Here is an 18,936-nt window from a genome sequence, read left to right as displayed (position 1 = left end):
GTTAGTGGTGTTGAAGGAGAGGAGTTTTTTTTTTTTTTTTTTTTACTCTGTTGGTTGCACTCAAGCTAGATTGATGTGAGCAAGTATTTTATCAAAAAAAATTATCGAGTAATTAATAAGGAAAGGAAGGAGATGCAAGCTTGATGAAGAGGATAAAATTGATAGCCATAAGGTAAATTAGGTTTAAAGAAAAAAATTGATACGGTGTTGGTAGTCGCCATCAGTCAAACAAATTCAAAAAGGACGGATGCGGTTCCCTGTGCCTCGTATTTAGAAGCGTGTGGTACTAGAATGGATCGAAGAACAATAGATCGTGGACTGAAATCCACGTGAAAGAGGACTGTTCTTTTAATTTGCGTCACGTCAAGGATCGGTAGGTAAATTTCTCTGCAGTTTCTTTATCTTTTCCGTTAGGATACGGCGCTGGCTTTCCGTCTCTCGTCCCGTTAGCTGACGGGGTAAGCCAGCTTGACGCCCACGTTACACGTGCCGTCTCCACGTGCGCCGCGAGTGGATATAAATTCTCAAGTGACTCGAACACGATCGTTGGATCTCCTGTTGCGTGCATCGCAATCTACCTGCGTTTCGCAGACGCCAGCTAAGGAAAACCGCGTACCATCCACCGCCTATCGTTTTTTTTTTGTTTTAAATAATTCAAGTCCACATCCTTCCTTGTTCCGTCTCCCTACCAAAATTAAAAGAAGGGCGAGAGGTGGAGGCAAGGAGCGATGGGAAAGTCCTCCGTCCCCGTAGCTCTGATCTACGTCACCGTAGCTATCCTCCTCCTCGTCCTCCTTTCTCTGGCCCCTAGCCGCCCTCACCGCCCTCACCGCCGCCTCAAGCTTCGGTCCTCGTTCTCCTTCTCCGCCCCGCCCGCTGCCCACGACCGCCGGATCCCCTTCGACCCCATCATCGTGGGCATCGAGCGCCGCCGGGAGGACCGCGAGTGGGAGCGGGCCTACTTGTCCCCCCACAGCGGTGGCGGCGATTCCGCCCCGGCCATGGAGGCCCAACCGGAGTGGGAGGACTTCGTCGACGCCGAGGACTACATCGACGAGGACCGTTTCAACATCACACATCGCATCATCGATCTCTTCCCCAAGATTGACGTTGGCCCCGCCGACGGCTTCGTGAGCTCCGACGAGCTCACCCAGTGGAACCTCAAGCAGGCGGAGAGGGAGGTGATGCACCGGACGGAGCGGGACATGGAGCTCCATGACAAGAACCGCGATGGATTCATCTCGTTCCATGAGTACGAGCCCCCCAGCTGGGCCCACCGGTTCCATGGTCAGTAAGAATCGATCCCTAAATACGGTTGTTTCCTGAATTGAAAAGTATCCGCATTCCAAGTTATTCATTTTTCCCTAAATACTGCAGTTTCTTGAATTGAAAAGTCATCGCATTCCAAGTTATTTATTTTTCCTCAACTCCTTTTTTCCCCTTTGTTGTTGTTGTTGTGCCTGCCGCTGCTCGCAAGTCATGGTTTGTAGAACTCTAAGTGTTTTTTCTTGAAAAAACATTTCTTCTTGATTTAGTTTCCGAGTTACCAAAGCAAACCCAAATTTTGCCTTTTCTTTTTATTTTTCATTTCTTGATTTAATTGAATATTTTAGAGCGCTAGGGTCATGTTGGTACTTGGGATCGCAGCACAGGGACAACTGGGGCTAGTGGCAAATCTACCTGCATTAATTGTCACTGTTGTTGTTGGCGTACTTTAAAAATTTCAGCCTGAGTAATAGGTTCAAAGGTTTTTAAGCTTCTTGGACAAGAAATGGGATTAACTTTAAAAAATATTTTTTGAGGTCGGAAAAGATGGAAGAGAAAGATTCAGAAACATGACGATGATAATACAAGGGTCCTGTTAATGGATGCCCTAGGCATTTATTATGAACAATGTCATGCTTATCCTAGTAATCTGTCGGAATCTGATTGGAGTTCAAAATGTGCTTAACGGATTATACTTCTTAAGCTGTATATGAACCCTTTATTTCCTACTTCCTGCTTCAAGAAACAGATTTCAGCCACTTGTACGGTGATAAAAGAGGAATGAGTGTGATTTAAAGTAGTGATTAGTGGAAAAATTATGGTGGTTTTGTAGGGAAAATCATTAGAAAATATCTGACGCCCAAGGATTTAGTTAACCATAGCTAGATGCCCAAATGAAAACGAAACATATTACTACTTAAAACCAAAAAATACAGGTAATTATCCATTGGCATTTCTCTAAATGTGAGAAATTGGCGATACTGTACATGAGATGCCAAAACTTTTGAAACATAAGTTGCATTTATTCTTGATATTATAACTACTTAATGTCCTTTAATTTGATAACCAATGCCTTGATAAAGCATTGATGAAAATGCTCACATTATTTTTTGTATAAAGAATAAAACTTATTGGCTAAATATCTAAACAACAATGGATGCTTCCTTTCTCCCTCTCTAAACCTTCTAACATTTTTTCATGTAAATTGTTGCTTCTAATTCATGCTAAAAATCATATTCAAGTTGTTGGCCCTTCTACCCCTCTCTTGGGGTTTCCTTATTTACTTTTTTTAATTAAAAAAAAAAAATCCATGCAAAGTACTCACAGCAGTCTCCTCCAAAATTATCCGCACTTTTATTTTAATATTGATTTTACCTCTAGGCAAGGCTTTTATTGTTATTTTTGACCCAATCCTATTATTATTTTTAAATGAAGAAAATGCATGTGGCCCTTGTTACATGAAAATGTTGGGGTTGGGACAACATTTATGCATTCGAGGTTCTATATCCAAACCTACGTACAATTTATAGGAACCTCCAGGAACTCTTATGCAGATAGGACACGTATGTAATTGGTTCCACTTTAGACAACCTTATTTATGTGCCATCATTTCCAATTTCTTGCCAGATAGCAATTCGACTGATGATAAAGTGGGTTGGTGGAAAGAGGACCACTTCAATGCTTCAGATGTAGATGAAAATGGTCTTCTAAATCTAACTGAGTTCAATGAGTATGTTCTCTGCTTATGTTTATCTGTGATTTCCGCCTCTTAGCTTTTGCACTGATATTTCTGGATTCTGTTCCTTTTAGCTTCCTACATCCAGCGGACAGTAGCAACCCAAAGCTGATGCACTGGTTGTGTACAGAAGAAATAAGGTGCAATTTAATGCCTAATCTCAACATATTTTGGGATGTGGGATGAAATTATGTATTACTGACAAATGGTACTTCAAGCTCGATCTTGCATGCTTGTTTATATATGCTTGGAGATATAGTTATTTTTATATATTTAACCTCAGTAAAACTTATGCATATGTACATCTTATTATCTCTCTATATACAAATGTGAGCATTATTTATAGATAACTTACGAATAAATTTAGTATTTGAAAATTTGATGACCATGTTTGTCGAGTATGTTTATCCAATTTGTTCTTGATTATCAATGAATTTGTTTAGCTTTTCATATTTGAGTTTATAATGCATGCCTACATATTCGCAACTAAGGCAATAGAATATATGCATAGATCTGCTAGATAGTCTTTTTGTACACTCATCTCACTCAAACGTAGATTTAAGAAATTGTGGGGTTAGGTGAGGTTCAGGCTGGGTCATAGATCAACATCAAGCTAGATCTTCAGCTAGCTCAATCTGACTTTAGGCCTGAAATTTAAAGGCTAATGTTGGCCTAAGATTAGACCATAAGGCTCGAGCCCCACTTAACTTGACTTGACCATGCTCTTTCCTCCTTCATGCCACCATCTCTAGCCTCCCCATTTCTTCCTCGATTCTTGTTTCTTACTCCCTTTATGGGCCAACTTCCAATACCATGCAAAACCAAAAGCCCGGTCAACCCTAGTCTTTCCAATAGCCTCCACTAGAATAAACAGCTTGTCTAATGAACATCTTTGTCAGTATTCGTAAATACTTAACCCTGGTCCATCTTGCAATTGAAAGGGAAAGGAGAGATGGAAAAATAATGAGATGGAGGATTTAGGGTTGGTGGGTCAGTGCCTTGATGCCTTTGCAAGTAGGGGACTTCATGATGCTCGGCGATTATCAAGAGGACAAAGGTGGGGAAGGGGAAACGAGATTAGATAACAGAGGCTTCAAAGTAGGAACAGAATCACGGATGAACCATCAAAGATAAAAATATTGTCTAATACATTTCATCAAATCATCAAACTAGGTTAGGTTGGGCTTATTTTTATTAGACTTGGATATGCTTAAAAGTTGATCACATCTAGAAATCTGGGTTTGGTGTGGCCTTTTTGGCTTGGAATGCCTACCCAAGCTTGCCGGAATTTGGCCAGATAGGTTGGGTTGAGCTAGACATGCTTAGGTCTTAGCAAGTTTAGCTAACTTATCTTTAGACTTAGTCTAATTCACGTAAACCCACAATGCAATTCTTTGTTTTGGATGAAAGAGCTAAGTGTTCTGTAGAGATCTAGATCTAGAATGTCTAGGGTGTTGCATTGTTTGGTGCATGGTCTGCCGTACCGGTCCGGCCTGGGACCGGTACCAGATCAGCGTGGAATCCGGTACCGATAGTTTACTATTGAAGAACCGGTTCGGGACCGGTACGGGACCGGTTCGGACCGGTACGCCACCGGTACGGACCGGTACGCCACCGGTTTCATACCGATCCGGGCTGCCACTGGTACGCCGACCGGTACCGGTACGGCGGACCTTGGTTTGGTGTAGCTTCAATGGTTGTTTGGGTGGGGGAGTGGTTACTTTCAAGGATTGCTTTAGTAGGCGGAGCTATAAAATTAAAAAGTTTTAGGAGGGTAGGCAGAAATTAAGAAGATAAAGATGTTTTGTCTAAGGATATAACAAAGTCGCAGAACTTGTTTTATTCTAGTTTTAAAATGGGTCAAGCTCAACATAGATGTATTTTCTCAAACATTGGAATTGCATTAACCTACAACATTGAAGAATCGATTGATCATTAACTGATTTATTTTTTAATTATCCCTAACACCATCATTAGAGGTCGAGAAAGCCATTAGGTCAGTTTTGAAATGACCGCTTGCTTATGCATAGAAGGCTACACGATAACAAAAACACTTGATTTGGTTCAAATCTAGAATAATCCAAATGAAGTCTCTACTTTTTGACATTCAAATTTGAATTTAAAGAGGTTTGCTTATGCTATAGTAGAGATCAAGATCCGCAGTACCGAAATCGACATGCATGCCGGTAGGCCGGCGGTACGGTATGGTACGATATTGTGTTGTGCCGTCCCCGTTTGTATCGATGAAGGAAAATTGGAAAGGAAGGGAGAGAGGGAGAAGGAGAGGGAGGAAAAGAGAGAGAGGGGGGGGGGAGGAGAAGGGAGGGAGGGGGAGAGCGATGCTGAGAGAGGGAGATAGAGGGGGCTTGGAAGCCCTCCTCTCCTCGTTTGCTCGAGCAGCTTGGTGGTGCCCCTGTTTCGAACAATATAGAGCCTCGAGGTGAAGAGAGAGAGAGGGAGGAGAGAAAGGGAGAATCAGGGGAGTGTGAGGGATGCCAGGAGAGGGTGAGAGAGGGGTCGAAAGCCCTCCTCTCCTTGGGCGCTGGGAACAGGGGCTTTGCCCCAATTTTCAATTTATTTTTATTTCTTTGAGTGAAGTCAGCACAGAGCTTGCCAACTTCACTGAAAGAACAGGGAAAAAAATTTCGACGTCATTTAATGGCAAACCCTATGCTGACTTCATTTAAAGAAGTGAAACAAATTTAAATTGGGGTCGAGTCCCTGTAGCAAAACAGGGGCTCCACCCATCGCCCCTTGCGGACGAGCAGAAGAGGAGAGGAGGGCTTCTGAGCCCCCCCCTCACTCTCTCCTAGTTTCTCTCTTGCTCCCCTTCTCTCTCCCTCCCTCCCCCTTTTTCTTTCCTTCCTTCTCCCTCTCTCCTTCCCTCGTCAATTTCTCAAATCGAGGGTCGGAACTGTGCCAATCAGCCCTCGGTACGGCTCGGTACGCGCCGGACCGGATAGTTTGGGGTGGTACGTTGGTCCTTGGCAAAGATGATTTAGAGTAGTGCAAGAATTTAAATATAAAAGAATAGCAAATTGTAAAGAAGAAAAATAGGAGAAATAGATGGGAGAGAGGAAGAGGAGAAAGTTAGGAGGGTTGCGGCCTTCCTATAACCAATGTCCACAAAACTGCTATCAGAAAGTGTATCGATACATTACTGGTATGGTATGGTTGATACAAATGATACACACAGACATTGAGATAGGCTCTCAACACTTTTTTTCTCATTCCTAGCTATGATACCATTAAAAGCCAGGCAATATGGGTAAAAATGAGCAGTATGGGATGGTTCTGCCTCGTTCAAATAGGGACAAGCTGCTTCAACTCACATAATAGGTATTGTACCGTTATGGTATGATATAGTACATAGTAGCACAAGTCAGTATGTCAGACCTTAGTCAAAACCTTTCAAAAAATAAGACTTCTCTAATGGAGTTAACTAGCTAACAACACTATATGGACTGACTAGACGCCATGTTGACTGACAATGGGACTCTAAAAACTCTACAAATTAATCTTAAAAAAATGACGAGAAAACTATCACAAAAATAGAAAAAAAATACCTAAAAAAAACTTTTGTATCATCCTTAAATTTTTGAGTGCATCAACATGGAACTTCAAACAAAGGGTTGGTTATAGAGCAATACTCAAAACTAAGAAAGCTCTATTAGAAATGGAGCAGATATTTGAGTAGTTTTTATTCCTAGCCTAAATCCTAAAGAATGGAAAACTGGCAATAGAGGGGCCTTGAATGAAGCTCATATGGCTAGTTGCCTTTGGCAGGGAACAAGATCTATTCCCTTGGTCGCAATTTAAGCTCATGTAATCAAGATAAAAGTTTCCATGGTTCCCCTAAACTTGCAAAAAGTGTAGATGAAAGAGAGGGGGGGGGGGGGGGTGTTGTAACATGTAAGAGGTAAAAGAAACACAATCCCAATAAGTATCTCCAAAACAACTTGAAACTTTTCAAAAATGCATGAAAAGCAGATGGAATGCCTTTTGGATAATAAAATTTCCATGGTTCAATGATATGATCACGTAGAAACCAACTGGATTGACCAAATGTTCATACCCTTGAGACCGTTACCTGCTCTATCTTATGTACTGTTATATCGTTGTGCATGTCCATTAAATTGCTTAGGTTGCTACTAGATGTTGATTACCTTAGTTTGAGCACTTTTTTGGATTCAAGGTTTCAAAACGTGGCCCCTGCATTTTTATTGGACAGCACTGCATAGTTCTTACATGGTATGGTAGTTGCTTCTATTTTTTATTTAAAATATTAAAAAAATTCATCCAGACTAGACATAAGAATAGAAACATAGAAATAGCCAAATAAAAAATAGAAAAATGAGAAAAAATAGAAGAGTCAAAGAGTTGCATATTTAGGGCTTGGGCTGATGTAGTTCACTTGAGCACCTAAATACGGCCTGTCCACATAGAGTGGCAGGCAGCCTAGGCACTATGAGAGGCAGTTAAAGGGCCATATTTGAATGTGCATTTGCATAGACCACTTTTTGAACACTTCCCCTCGAATAAGGATCTTCCTAATATGTTGCAGATAGCTAGGTATTTGTGAAGTGAAGGTTAGCGATGGTTGTATCTCCGTAACTTCTACTCAATCCTCACTCATGTTAATGAATCCCACGTGGTAAATATTGTACTCGCTTGTTTAAGTCCTATACGATCAAGAAAATTTCCTTTTGGTACCTTCATTTCAATGAGGCATGCTGAGTGCAAAATAGCTGATGAGGTAAATGTCAAAAAGCTTTATGTCTTCTCTGACTTTTCAGGGGTCTTAATCATTAATGAGGAAGGCTCATATAAGTCGAGTGGGGTTCCTCATTGATGTTCTTAAACACATCTATGAACTGCTAACACATTATATCTTCATCCTTCTGGAAGTAATCTGAAGTTTTTCTTCTCCTCTGTGGATTGCTTCTTAAGAATGGAACCAAAGTCACTCCATGTAGGATGAGATGCCTTGATGCTGGACCAAATAAGTGCAGTTTATTCATATGCCGTCACCATTGGTTTGTACTTCTTTCCACGAGAATCACACAATAATGCAATGACCTAGATTCTGATACTATCTAAACCTAGTGTAGGTTTAGTGGGGAATTAGATTGCAAAGATGATGAAAATACAAGGCATTGGAGGGAAGGTATAAGATACTATGTATAAAAAGAGTTGTCAAAAGGATTTATTCATTAAATCCAGCACACATAGAAACAAACCTCTTTATGAAAAAAATCCCTGAAAATAATTGTCAATGCTACATTTTTATGTTGCTTTTGCATAACGTTATAAAAGTACAACCATAAAATCTTTTTTTTTTAATCCTCAAGAACTTGTAGTTTAACCATGATTCTTTGTGTATAATTCAACTGAAATTATGTTCCAATTTTTTGAACTTTGCTATTATTAAGAACTTTACTAGAATAACAACCTTTGAATGGTATCCTAGTCAGACTAAAGTATGATGACTTAGTTCACTCGACTACTCTAGTCAACAGACTTTGTTCCATGTTTTTGAAACCAGAAAGACACTATCTGCTAAAAGCTGTGAACATCTTCAGAGCTATAATCTTGCTTCAACATAGGCCTGAAACAAATTTACGCATGAATTTGTGACTTTATAGAGGTAACTGGCTCATTTATTACTTTTCTGATTTTCTATGAGCGGGCAATGCGAATAGGTCAATTTCTCCATCATTCACTAATTCCATCCACAATGATCATTGGTTCTCCACATCTAGTCTATCCACAGGATACTAATGCTTCCACAAGCCTCTAGCATCTATTAGGCAAAGCCTTCATGTTCCAGGACAAGTTTATGAAGAAATAGGAAGTTTTACAGACTAGGAATCATGTATGATTTTATTGCATATAAATTTTTATGGTTGTTCTTATGTTCTAGGTTATTTTACAAATGCTGTATATGCAAGCATGGCCTATTTGTCATGTAGCCTTTGGCCATTGGTCCCATTAGTGGATTTATAATGCGTGAAAAACTTCTAGATCATTGCCCTCAAGTTGCTTTTTCATAGTATTGTAACTTGAGATTCTGTAGAAGACAGTAGTTAAGCATACAGTAAGAGCATCATTTATGATGGGTTTGCTAACTGGGCTTGCTTTTCTTTTCAGGGAAAGAGATAAAGACAGGGATGGAAAACTAAATTTTCAAGAATATTTTAAGGGGTTATTTGACTCAATTCGAAATTATGATGAAGTTTACATTCCTACAGATCAGTCTGATACTTCAGTGGAGGCACCGGCTAAGAAATTATTCTCAAAGCTTGACCAAGACAATGATGGGTATGCTTCAAGAGACCTGTATTTGCTATCTTAAATAGGGTGTCGAGCTTATTTGGCATATTCAAGCTTGATTTCTTTTCAGATTATTGTCGGAAGATGAACTACTACCTGTAATTGGCAATCTTCACCCATCAGAACATTACTATGCAAAACAACAAGCTGATTATGTTCTGATGCAGGTAATGGTTAACTATGTATGTATATTTTTTAATTGTTATATTTTGCTCTCTGCTTACAAATAGCAAACGAAATACTGGTGATCGTCTTCATTAGCATGTATATCATCTCCTAGGAACAAACGAGTAATTTTTTTTTTCAATTAGCAAAAAAAAAAGGTCAAACGTGTTCTCTTTGCCATAGCAATGCTCTCTCTAGTGCTAGAGATCAACTACCACTATTGTAGTGAAACAAATGTCGAAATTTGTTTATAGTTCATTCAATTCTATCACATGTTTGCCCAAGTCCAAGGCCTGTGATGCTAATAGTGTGACAATACAACGTCAGTTGTTTGGATTATTCTGTCATTATATGCTGCTATATTTGAGAGTTTATAATAACTTTCAGATATATGGCTACTCTTTTTTGTTTTTTCTTTCTCCACTCAATTGCCCGAGCTTCAGATCTGAAGAACTAGAATATGTGTTAGCTTTTCAAAATTTGTGTTCCTTATCTTCCTCAACTTCTTTGCATGGTATATATTTCTAGTTTTGTTTGTTATAATTCTACAAGTATACCTGATTGAGAGTGTGATTTTAGAGGACTTACTGGGGCGAGTGTGTACTTCCCAAGGCTAGGCAGTGGGCAATAACTAAGTGGTTAAATTTCAGAAGTACCATTATGGTTCTGGGTGTCAGCTTAGTCATACATCTCTATGTCAAAGCATCATGTAGTCATTAGAAGTATAACACTATGTTTGGTTCATAGAATGAGGGCCGGAATCAGAATCCCAGCTTTGGCCCCATTGTAATGTTTGCTTAATGCAACAAGTAATGAATCACGATTTCTTCAAATAGAGGAACTGGAATTTGATTTCACTGTTAAATGGGCGGAACTGTCTCTTGATTGGATTTCGTCCCATGAACAATTTGTAGATATTCTGATCAAGTGCTCGTCTTCACAACATTATTGGCTTCTCAAACCAAATTGTTTGGTAATAATTAGGTCTATTCAGCCAGAGAGCACTAGAAGGAAAAAGAAACAAGTTGTCTTGTCCTTGCTCAGCATCCTTCAAGACTTGATTTGCAAGCGTTGCATGCATGGTCTGCCGTACCGGTCGGTACGGGCCGGTACCGGACGGAACCGGTACAGTACAACTATATTTTTCGGTTCCGACTATTTGCAACCCGTACCGGTTGGTACCGGCCGGTACCGACCGGCTCGTACTGACTTCAAATTTTTTTTGGCTTTTGGCCCAAACCAGCCGATCTGGTACAGTACCGGCTCGATTCGGTATGGTACCGGTACCGGTGCCCACCGGTACGTCGGTATTGTCGGTACAGCGGACCTTGGTTGCATGTTTCCCCTCTTTCTAAGCTGTGCATCTCTAGTCCCTTTCTGCTACTTCTGCCTCTGATGCCGTGATCAAATTAACATCCACTCATAGCTTCTTCTTCTTCTTTCTTTCAGGGGATTCTTGAAATTAATGAAGCACTTTAATTTTATTTGCCATAATTCGACTTTTGTGAATCATACTAATATGGTTAGCCTTATTCTTCTATTACAATTTCTATGCGTTAATATTGCTGTTAGCGTTTAAGAAGATCAATTGTATTGGAAAAGGCGATTGATTTTTTTTTTTTTCTGATGGATTACTGGATCTGGGAACCGGGTTTTTTTTTTCCATGTAAGCAATTGTGTTCTACACTTCTTCAGTTATGAAATATTAGATATGTGATTTGAGTGGGTAAAGTTTTTTTTATTCGCATCTATTGGTTTTCCATGTTATTAAGGTTTTTGCTTTTGAGGTAGGAATACGATCTTATTTTCAGACTAGTGAGATTTTATAATCAAAAGCTCATAGTTGTACTATTATGTGGAGTGGTAGGTCTGGTATATGCAAGCTCCTTAACTAGTCTTTAAGCTTCAGATTTTACTTCCATAGTTCATATAATGCTTCCAAGCTCTTTTTCAGAGATTCAGTAATGAGTCTAATGACTGGCACCTCTGCAGGCGGATACAGATAAAGATGGGCGCTTAAGTTTGAGAGAAATGATTGAAAACCCTTACGTATTCTACAGCGCTATTTTCAGTGAGGAAGATGAGGAGGGATTTCATGATGAGTTCCGTTAGTCATCTCCAGGTCTGTGGTGGAATTAATAGTTTACTAAGTACAGTGCTTTGGTTTTGATTGACTATATTTGTGGATCCATCTATTTCTTTGTACACAGGTTGGAAGACTGTATATTAATTATGTCATACAAGTAGTCAAAATAAGCTTTGTACTATTCTATTTCTATGTGAGTCCCTTGTACATCTTCTACTATTTATTATAAGAAACCCGTATAACTTTTAATCTTCTAATAATTTATATTCATGATGAACACCTTTTGTTTTAGCAGGTCTGCATCTGAGCTAACCCTTGAGCATAGCAGCACAGGGACAATGACACCTGGATTTTCCATGATTAGCTACATGGCTGATTCTTTTTATTTTTTTTTTTGTGCCAGAAGATCAACGTGTTCCACATCTAATTGCACATATGTAGAATAGAATGGCCAGTAATGTGTATTACATTGTAATCTTCTCCCCCTCAATTTTATTTGCCAGATTGTATTGTCTTCTTTTCCAGCATGATGATGGACTCAGCAGATATGTTTTCGGATGTATTGAAATTTGCTCTTGACTACCTTAGACTGATCAGAGCTGCTCTCCATAGTCCATACAATTACTTAACTCACCTCCGAGTCAGACTTGCAGCATGAGGTTTTCTTTCACCTATTTCTTGAGTCATCACATGGGAGCCGCATCCTTTGCCACCCCGGATCTTTAAATTGTGCTGCTACTCCATTCAAAAATACGAGACGAATATTATTCATGCAAATTTTGAAGAAAATTTTCCGTGGTGAATGGTTTGTGATGTTTGGGTAATGGCAGCTGACTTGGTGGCGAAAGCGAAAGTATTTTCTGGCCGTGGAAGAGCAACAAGAAGTGGAAGCACGAGGGAACAAGAAGGTGCAAACAAATGAAGCAAAGGAAACAGCTGCAAACCACTGGTCTTTCTGGGTCACAGCAGAGAGCACGACCAAAGTCAGAGCAGCTTCAAAACAATTAAACGCCAACGAGTCCTGGTTACTGTATCCAGAACACAAACCCATTACGTTCTTAGAATTGGAAGTGTATAACCTGACATATTTGTTTAGTTTGTTTGGACTCTCCTGACCGTTGGAGTTTAGTCTCTCTGACTATTAGGGCTTTAAACCAGAACCTTCCCGTAAGTAGGCCAACTTCTGCCCAACATTTTTTAAGCACGGCAGAGTTTAGGCCTTTGATACGGATTTCAGAGTCCTTTTAATGGGCCTTTCTAGATCATCCAAGTCTGTTCCTCGTTTCCTTTTTCAGAGTTCTTTTAATGAGCATTTAAGATAATGACATCGGCCAGGACTTAGCTGTGAAGCCAAAAAAATTGAAGTACCCCCTAGCCCCCGTTTTTCTTCAGGAAATGTCTATCCTATATTAAATCTTGTCCTTGCTCGCAAGTCCGTGTAATAACTGATAATGTAGCCAAACATCCTGTTTTAAGTTCCTGTTTAATTATTTTGAGCACTTATCTTTTCCTCATCTTCTTATAACCTATATTAGCATTGGAATATGTACTTTTAAACATGGGTGAAAGTGAATGACTTTATAAATCTGAACTATGCTTAGCTACAATGTTATACATGCATATATATACGTACCTATACAAATACAACATCCATACCTACATATGTATGTATGTATATATGTGTGTGTGTGTATGGAGTACTTATTGTTAAACTTGGTGAAAGTGGATTACTATTTAAATCTTTTAACCTTGACATGGTTCTTTCTTCAGTTACAATGTTATACATGCGTGTGCGCATTTAGTGAGAGGGAAAGAGATGGACTAAACCCTGCCTATTAGACTCTAACTCAGATTTGGTCAAGTTTAAGTAGAGGATGGAGGATGCACACCGATATTTTAAGCCGTCGGATGCGATCAAGTACTTCTAAGTTGTATATACGTTAAAAACATTATTGAATTTAAGAATCCTTGGTCTATGTATCAAATAGTTAAAAAATAAATACTTTAAATAACATGAAATAATGCAAATTTTTGCCACATGATTTATAGGCTAGGGATCTCTAAGGTACATGTGCGTACATGCGTATATATACACATACATATAGATACACACACATTACATATATACAAACATACACACACAAATGTGCGTGGTTGCATACGCGCGTGTGTGAGCGTGTGCAATATAGGAATATCTATATGCACCCATATGTGTTTTTTTGTGTGTGTATAAGAACTATCAACTGCAAAAATTGTACTTAGAATTTATTTTTATTTCATGTTCATTTTCAAAATGTTATTCAACAACCGGATGGATTTGGAAAATTAGCTAATTTCTGTCACCCATGCCGATCATTTTCATGTAGTATCTTACAGGAGGAAGGCTTTGGTCAAAGAGGGTGAGCTGAGAACTTGGACTTCGTGCTCCCCCTTGATAGTTAAGGAATATTTTAAACATTAAAAAGAAGAAGAAGAAGAAGAAGATGATAGTTACCTATGCCATTTGTGAAGTCATGTCTCAGCCTATTGTTGTGAGGAAGGTAATAATTAAGTCCAACACTACAACCCATATAGTTAAAAGCTTTCAAAATAAAGCATGAGGCAACCTTCACGGAAATAAAGAACATTGAACGATCAGTCCTAGATGCTTCCAATAATGTTATCATTCATCTGTATCCCTCCAAGAAAATGCTGGCATTTGCCCATGGAAGAAAGTGGAGTTTGGTGAAAGCCTAAAGATAGTAGCATGACGCCACCATTATTGCTCTCAGTCACCATTATTCCGGATGTTACTTGTAGGGCTAAAATATCCTCGTGACTTCACCTGTCCTGCTTCTCATAACCTCTCTCAAAAGGTAGGGCAATTGCCTTGGATCTTTCCTGCTTGCTTTCCTCCTTTCTGAGTGCAACTTCGTGAATTGGTCTCCCAGCTTATTTGGATGCGATAACGATGTCTTCAAATCAAGTGGGAAAAAATTCCATACGCTCATATCATTACAGAGGCTCCGTGTGCAGGGTTTTACGTAGCATGGCACTACATCAGCAAAATCGTAGCATCAAACTCTCTTGCGATTTCAAATAAGAGTACGTAGAGCAGTATTGCAACCTCAGCCTTGATGCCTGCCGGCTAAGGGCCAAGGTCAGTCTGCACGCAGCCCAATACATTGTTGTTAGAATTATCTATTTGAAGATTAGCTCGGTAAAACTTGGACTTGCCCAAGTCTCCAACTCAGCAGGCTACCTTCATTTAGTCTTAAGCCATGTTTGGTGTATGAAGGACACCCAAAATTAACCATGTGTTCATTTCACATTTCGATCAAATATAGCCGATCAGCGGATCTTCTTTGAGAGAATTAATGCTTATTTGGAGAATTTGATGCACCCCTCACATTTTGATCAAGTATAGTCGATTATACGATAGCTTTCCTGGAAATACATCATCTAGGAATTGATTAAGAAACTCTTATTGTTAAGACCTTGTTTGGCGGAGCTTTTGACAGGCCAGAAAATACTTTCTGACCCTCTAAAAGTACTTTTGAATGGAATATGAGTGTTTGGTAAAAAAATCGGAAAACTGTTTTAGCTTTGCCAAAAAGCTAAAACAGTTTTTTGGAAAAAGCTCCAAAATAGAACTTTCTCGGAAAAGCACTTTTAGCCTATGTCAGAAAGCTATTTTAATTTATATTTTTTTATTTTAGACCAAAATATCCATAATAAAATATTATAATTATAGAAAATATAATATTTTATACCTTTATTATTGTATTATACTATAAATATAATATTATATTATTTTATATGATAATACATTGATATGTTATATTATATAATATCAAATTATGTTATAGTATTATGCTATAGTATATAATATTATATTACTATATTATAACAATATTATATTACATTATAGTAATATTATACGATATCATATATTTATGCATTAATACATATTATATTTTATTATGCTCTATTATTTAATACTATACAATATTCTTTATGGTTATTTTGTCATACCAAAAGTACTTTCTCAGTTTATTTACCAAACACATATTAAAGTTCCACAGCACTTTAAAAATGTACTTACCAAACTGCAAATAGCTTTTTATAAAAGCTTTACTTCAAAAAGTTTTCCTCTAAAACGCTTTACTTTCAAAAGCTTTACTATCAACAGTTCTGTGACTTCTGTCAAACGGAGCCTAAGCAGTAGATCATTATGGGCTCTCGGTGATGTTGCAGTATTATATGCAGTCCACTGTGCACCATCACGATCAAGAGGAATAACCATAGAGAAAATTCTACCATCCAAGGGCCTATAAAAATTGACCACTCATCATGCTCTCATGCCAACCCACTCTAATCGTCAACACCTAACCTGCTTTTGCTATATACGGAGGGTCCATCAAAAATTTGGTGCCTTGGATTTCTTCCTTGCAAAGATTTGATGCATGGGTTGGACCAAACAACAGCTGGCTGACAGGTCCAACTGGTCCCTAGCTTGGTGTCAGCCGGCCCATGCATGGATGGCTTCCTCACGTCCCTCCCGTACACATGCCATGAGCCCGACCATCTGTCATGCCCTCCATCCATGCATTAAGCCAGAAAAAAGTGCAACGCTGCTGATCACATGATGATGGGTCATGAGAACATTGCACATGCCATGTCGACGGACCCAACTCACGAACCCTATCAGCTTATTATGCCGAGTCCATGATCTCGTAATGGCAAGCCCACCTCAGACTCTGGTCATGCCTTCCTACGTTGTGTTCCTACTGGCTAGCGTCGGAGAAAAGAGACACAGAGAGAGAGAGAGAGAGAGAGAGAGAGAGAGGAGAAAGAGAGGAAGAGGATATGGTGGTTGGAATCCTGCCATGATGAGTCCTTGTCAAAAGCTTAATTCTAGCTGCACAGGACATTGGATCTACTACCTGTGATTCTACGGCTATAGGTGTCACGAGAGAGAAAGAAGGGGTGGGTGCGGGAACACATGTGAATAAGAGCAGATCGATATGATGAACCGTGAACAGCTTTTTTTTTTATTATTTTGTTTGTTTTTTTGGGGGGGAATGAAAGGAGAGAAGAGATGAGACGCAACGAGGGCAGCAAAACTCAGGGAATCCTAAGCCTTGTTCCCCTCCTGACAGAGAGGACAAGCAGATGCGCATATTGTAGGCCCTCGCTTCGCTTGAGCCTAAAAATATCTACCATCCAGGGAATTTCCGTCTCTTTTGGAACCCACCTGGAGAAACATGTTAAGAAATTAAGAAACCTAGTTGGTTGAAGTTGAATATATGTCACCTAGTAGTAAATTCAAAGTTGGATGCTTAGTTTAATTTTTCAGAACGCTTTCGGATTTATTCCACCGTGCACTCATGAACAACTGCATATATGTATGTATATATATATGTATGGTTGTATGAAATATTAATTAGTACGAGCGTACATACAACATGCATTATTTGAGAACTTCTGACTTTATGGGATGTATTCATATATACTAGACGTGTAGGATTTGTCCGACTTATCAAAAAAAAGAAAAAAGGTAGAACGAATAAAAAAAAAGTGGGGTGAATTTAAGTGAAACTAGGTAAATGACATTATATCTATGATGCAAATTGCATTAGCTTATCTGAATATCAATGTTTTGATATTGATTTGGGATAAACATATGACAGCTAGCTGTAATTTTGAGAGTGAAACTTTAACCAAGGTTTGAAACTTGGACTTCTTCCAAGTTGAGAGAAATGCCAACAACCTGAGTTAGCAGTTGCGTATCCCACACATCCTTCTCCCAAGAAATTGCTAATCTACTTCATAAAATAAAAAACTTTGAAAGGATTTGGTTGGGCTATTAATCCCTAGATCATTTATTTGCCCTCGAACCCATCCTTTTTTGGCTAGAGGTTGAATGGTCTAGGGACAAAATCACGAGCAACAGTTGGCTGAAAAATTACAATGCTAAACATAAAGATAGTAGCCCATGTAATAAAATTTTAGTATAATAAAGTTAAATGACTCTAAAATTGATCCGATCGAAGAGAATAAAATTTTCTTCAACCTGCTCAACTTAACTATCTCAAAATATAAAATTAAAAAGAAGAAGAAGATGGATTTAGGTCTCTCTTTGTTCATCAATGGTAATACAACTCAATTATAAAACATGTATTTATACTAGTAAAAGTCCGTCCTTGCTCAATCCGAGTCAAATTCTTCTTATATTGAGAAGAGATTACAACATTCCCAAATTAGCTATGACTAGTAAAAATACTCATAAAAAGGCTAAAATTTTGAGAAACTAAATCTTAACTTGTACATCAACTTTATATGCAGCCAGTTTGCCAAATTATTCTTAGATTGAGAGATATGCCTAATTATGACCTTTGATTGGAAGAAAACTTGTTACTTATATCAGCGTGTTTTAAAGGCAATTGGACTTCAAAAGTCAAATTAGGGTGACGCCCAATTTGAATTTCCAATATGGTAAATGTTAGTCCTATATATCCTCTATTGTAGCCAGAGCGGTCCACATAGATTGTGGTGGTCCTTCTGGATGGCTAGATTAAAATTGCGTGTGGGTCTCAAACCTTGACTCTACCGGCCAGTTTGACCAAAAAGGAGCTCATGAATTTTAAGGTAGAACTGTATTATAAATATTAAACTTTGAAACCCCAGGCATACGCAATGTCTTGCATTTCCGTGTCATTTAGTTCAATACAGCTATAACTACTTGATTAAAAAATAAAACATATAATATTTATTTCTTCTTAAAGAATATAATATTTGCTTCTTAATTTCAGAGGGAGAGAAATAAAAGAAGTGTGCGTCTTATAGAGAAAGAGATCGAGAGAGAGATGGCTAGCTGTTTTCTGTATCAAAACTCGACATGTAAATTTACAATGGTTAAAATTGTATATTTAACAGTTTAACAAGTCCGGCCAGTAATGATTCCAAGAAGAATAAAAGGAGTACGAGTGGACCTCATTCCCCCACAGTGACCGAGCATGAAAGATCGGAAAGCATGCATGAGAGGCAGCCATGAAAGAGGGGCCCAGAGAGAGAGAGAGAGAGAAAGAGAGGAGGGGGGATGAGACTGTGTGTGTGAGAGAGAGGGAGGGTGTGTGAGAGGAAGAGAGAGAGAGAGAGAGGGAGGGAGGGAGGGAGCGGGGGGTTAGCGAGAGTTCTCATATCCAGTGTACTTAGTGAAAGTGGGATTTTTATTTTAAGATCAAATTTCTAATAGTTGAGAAGATTTACAGACACTTGTTACTTATCTATCAAGCAGATCAGGTAGTTAGCAAGGAAAAGCTCAGTTGTTTGCATCACAAATATGAATAGCTCGGACAAAAGATATACC

General features: G+C 38.8%; 1 protein-coding gene across 4 annotated transcripts; it reads left to right on the top strand.

Annotated features, from left to right (window-relative positions):
- Positions 1–647: 647 nt before the first annotated feature.
- LOC103702026 (uncharacterized) lies at positions 648–12,112 on the top strand. Of its 4 annotated transcripts, none has more exons than XM_017841550.5 (8): positions 648–1,287; positions 2,893–2,995; positions 3,076–3,141; positions 9,152–9,322; positions 9,405–9,501; positions 11,492–11,621; positions 11,710–11,778; positions 11,881–12,112. In XM_017841550.5, the coding sequence occupies exons 1-6, from the start codon at positions 729–731 to the stop codon at positions 11,609–11,611; spliced, it is 1,116 nt and encodes a 371-aa protein (XP_017697039.2). In that variant the 5' UTR covers positions 648–728; the 3' UTR covers positions 11,612–11,621; positions 11,710–11,778; positions 11,881–12,112. The 4 variants fall into 4 exon arrangements, with proteins under 4 accessions (XP_017697039.2, XP_088578801.2, XP_017697040.2 ...); XM_017841551.5 differs by having other exon boundaries at positions 666–1,287; positions 11,878–12,112; XM_088722675.2 differs by lacking the exon at positions 9,405–9,501 and having other exon boundaries at positions 665–1,287.
- Positions 12,113–18,936: the final 6,824 nt, after the last annotated feature.

This window comes from Phoenix dactylifera, chromosome 5, assembly GCF_051530095.1.
Source record: "Phoenix dactylifera cultivar Ajwa chromosome 5, Ajwa_hap1_PhDact_Kaust_v1.1, whole genome shotgun sequence".
Taxonomy (NCBI): domain Eukaryota; kingdom Viridiplantae; phylum Streptophyta; class Magnoliopsida; order Arecales; family Arecaceae; genus Phoenix; species Phoenix dactylifera.
The sequence above is the reverse complement of the archived record's forward strand: the minus strand, read 5'-3'. Positions and strand labels throughout refer to the sequence as shown.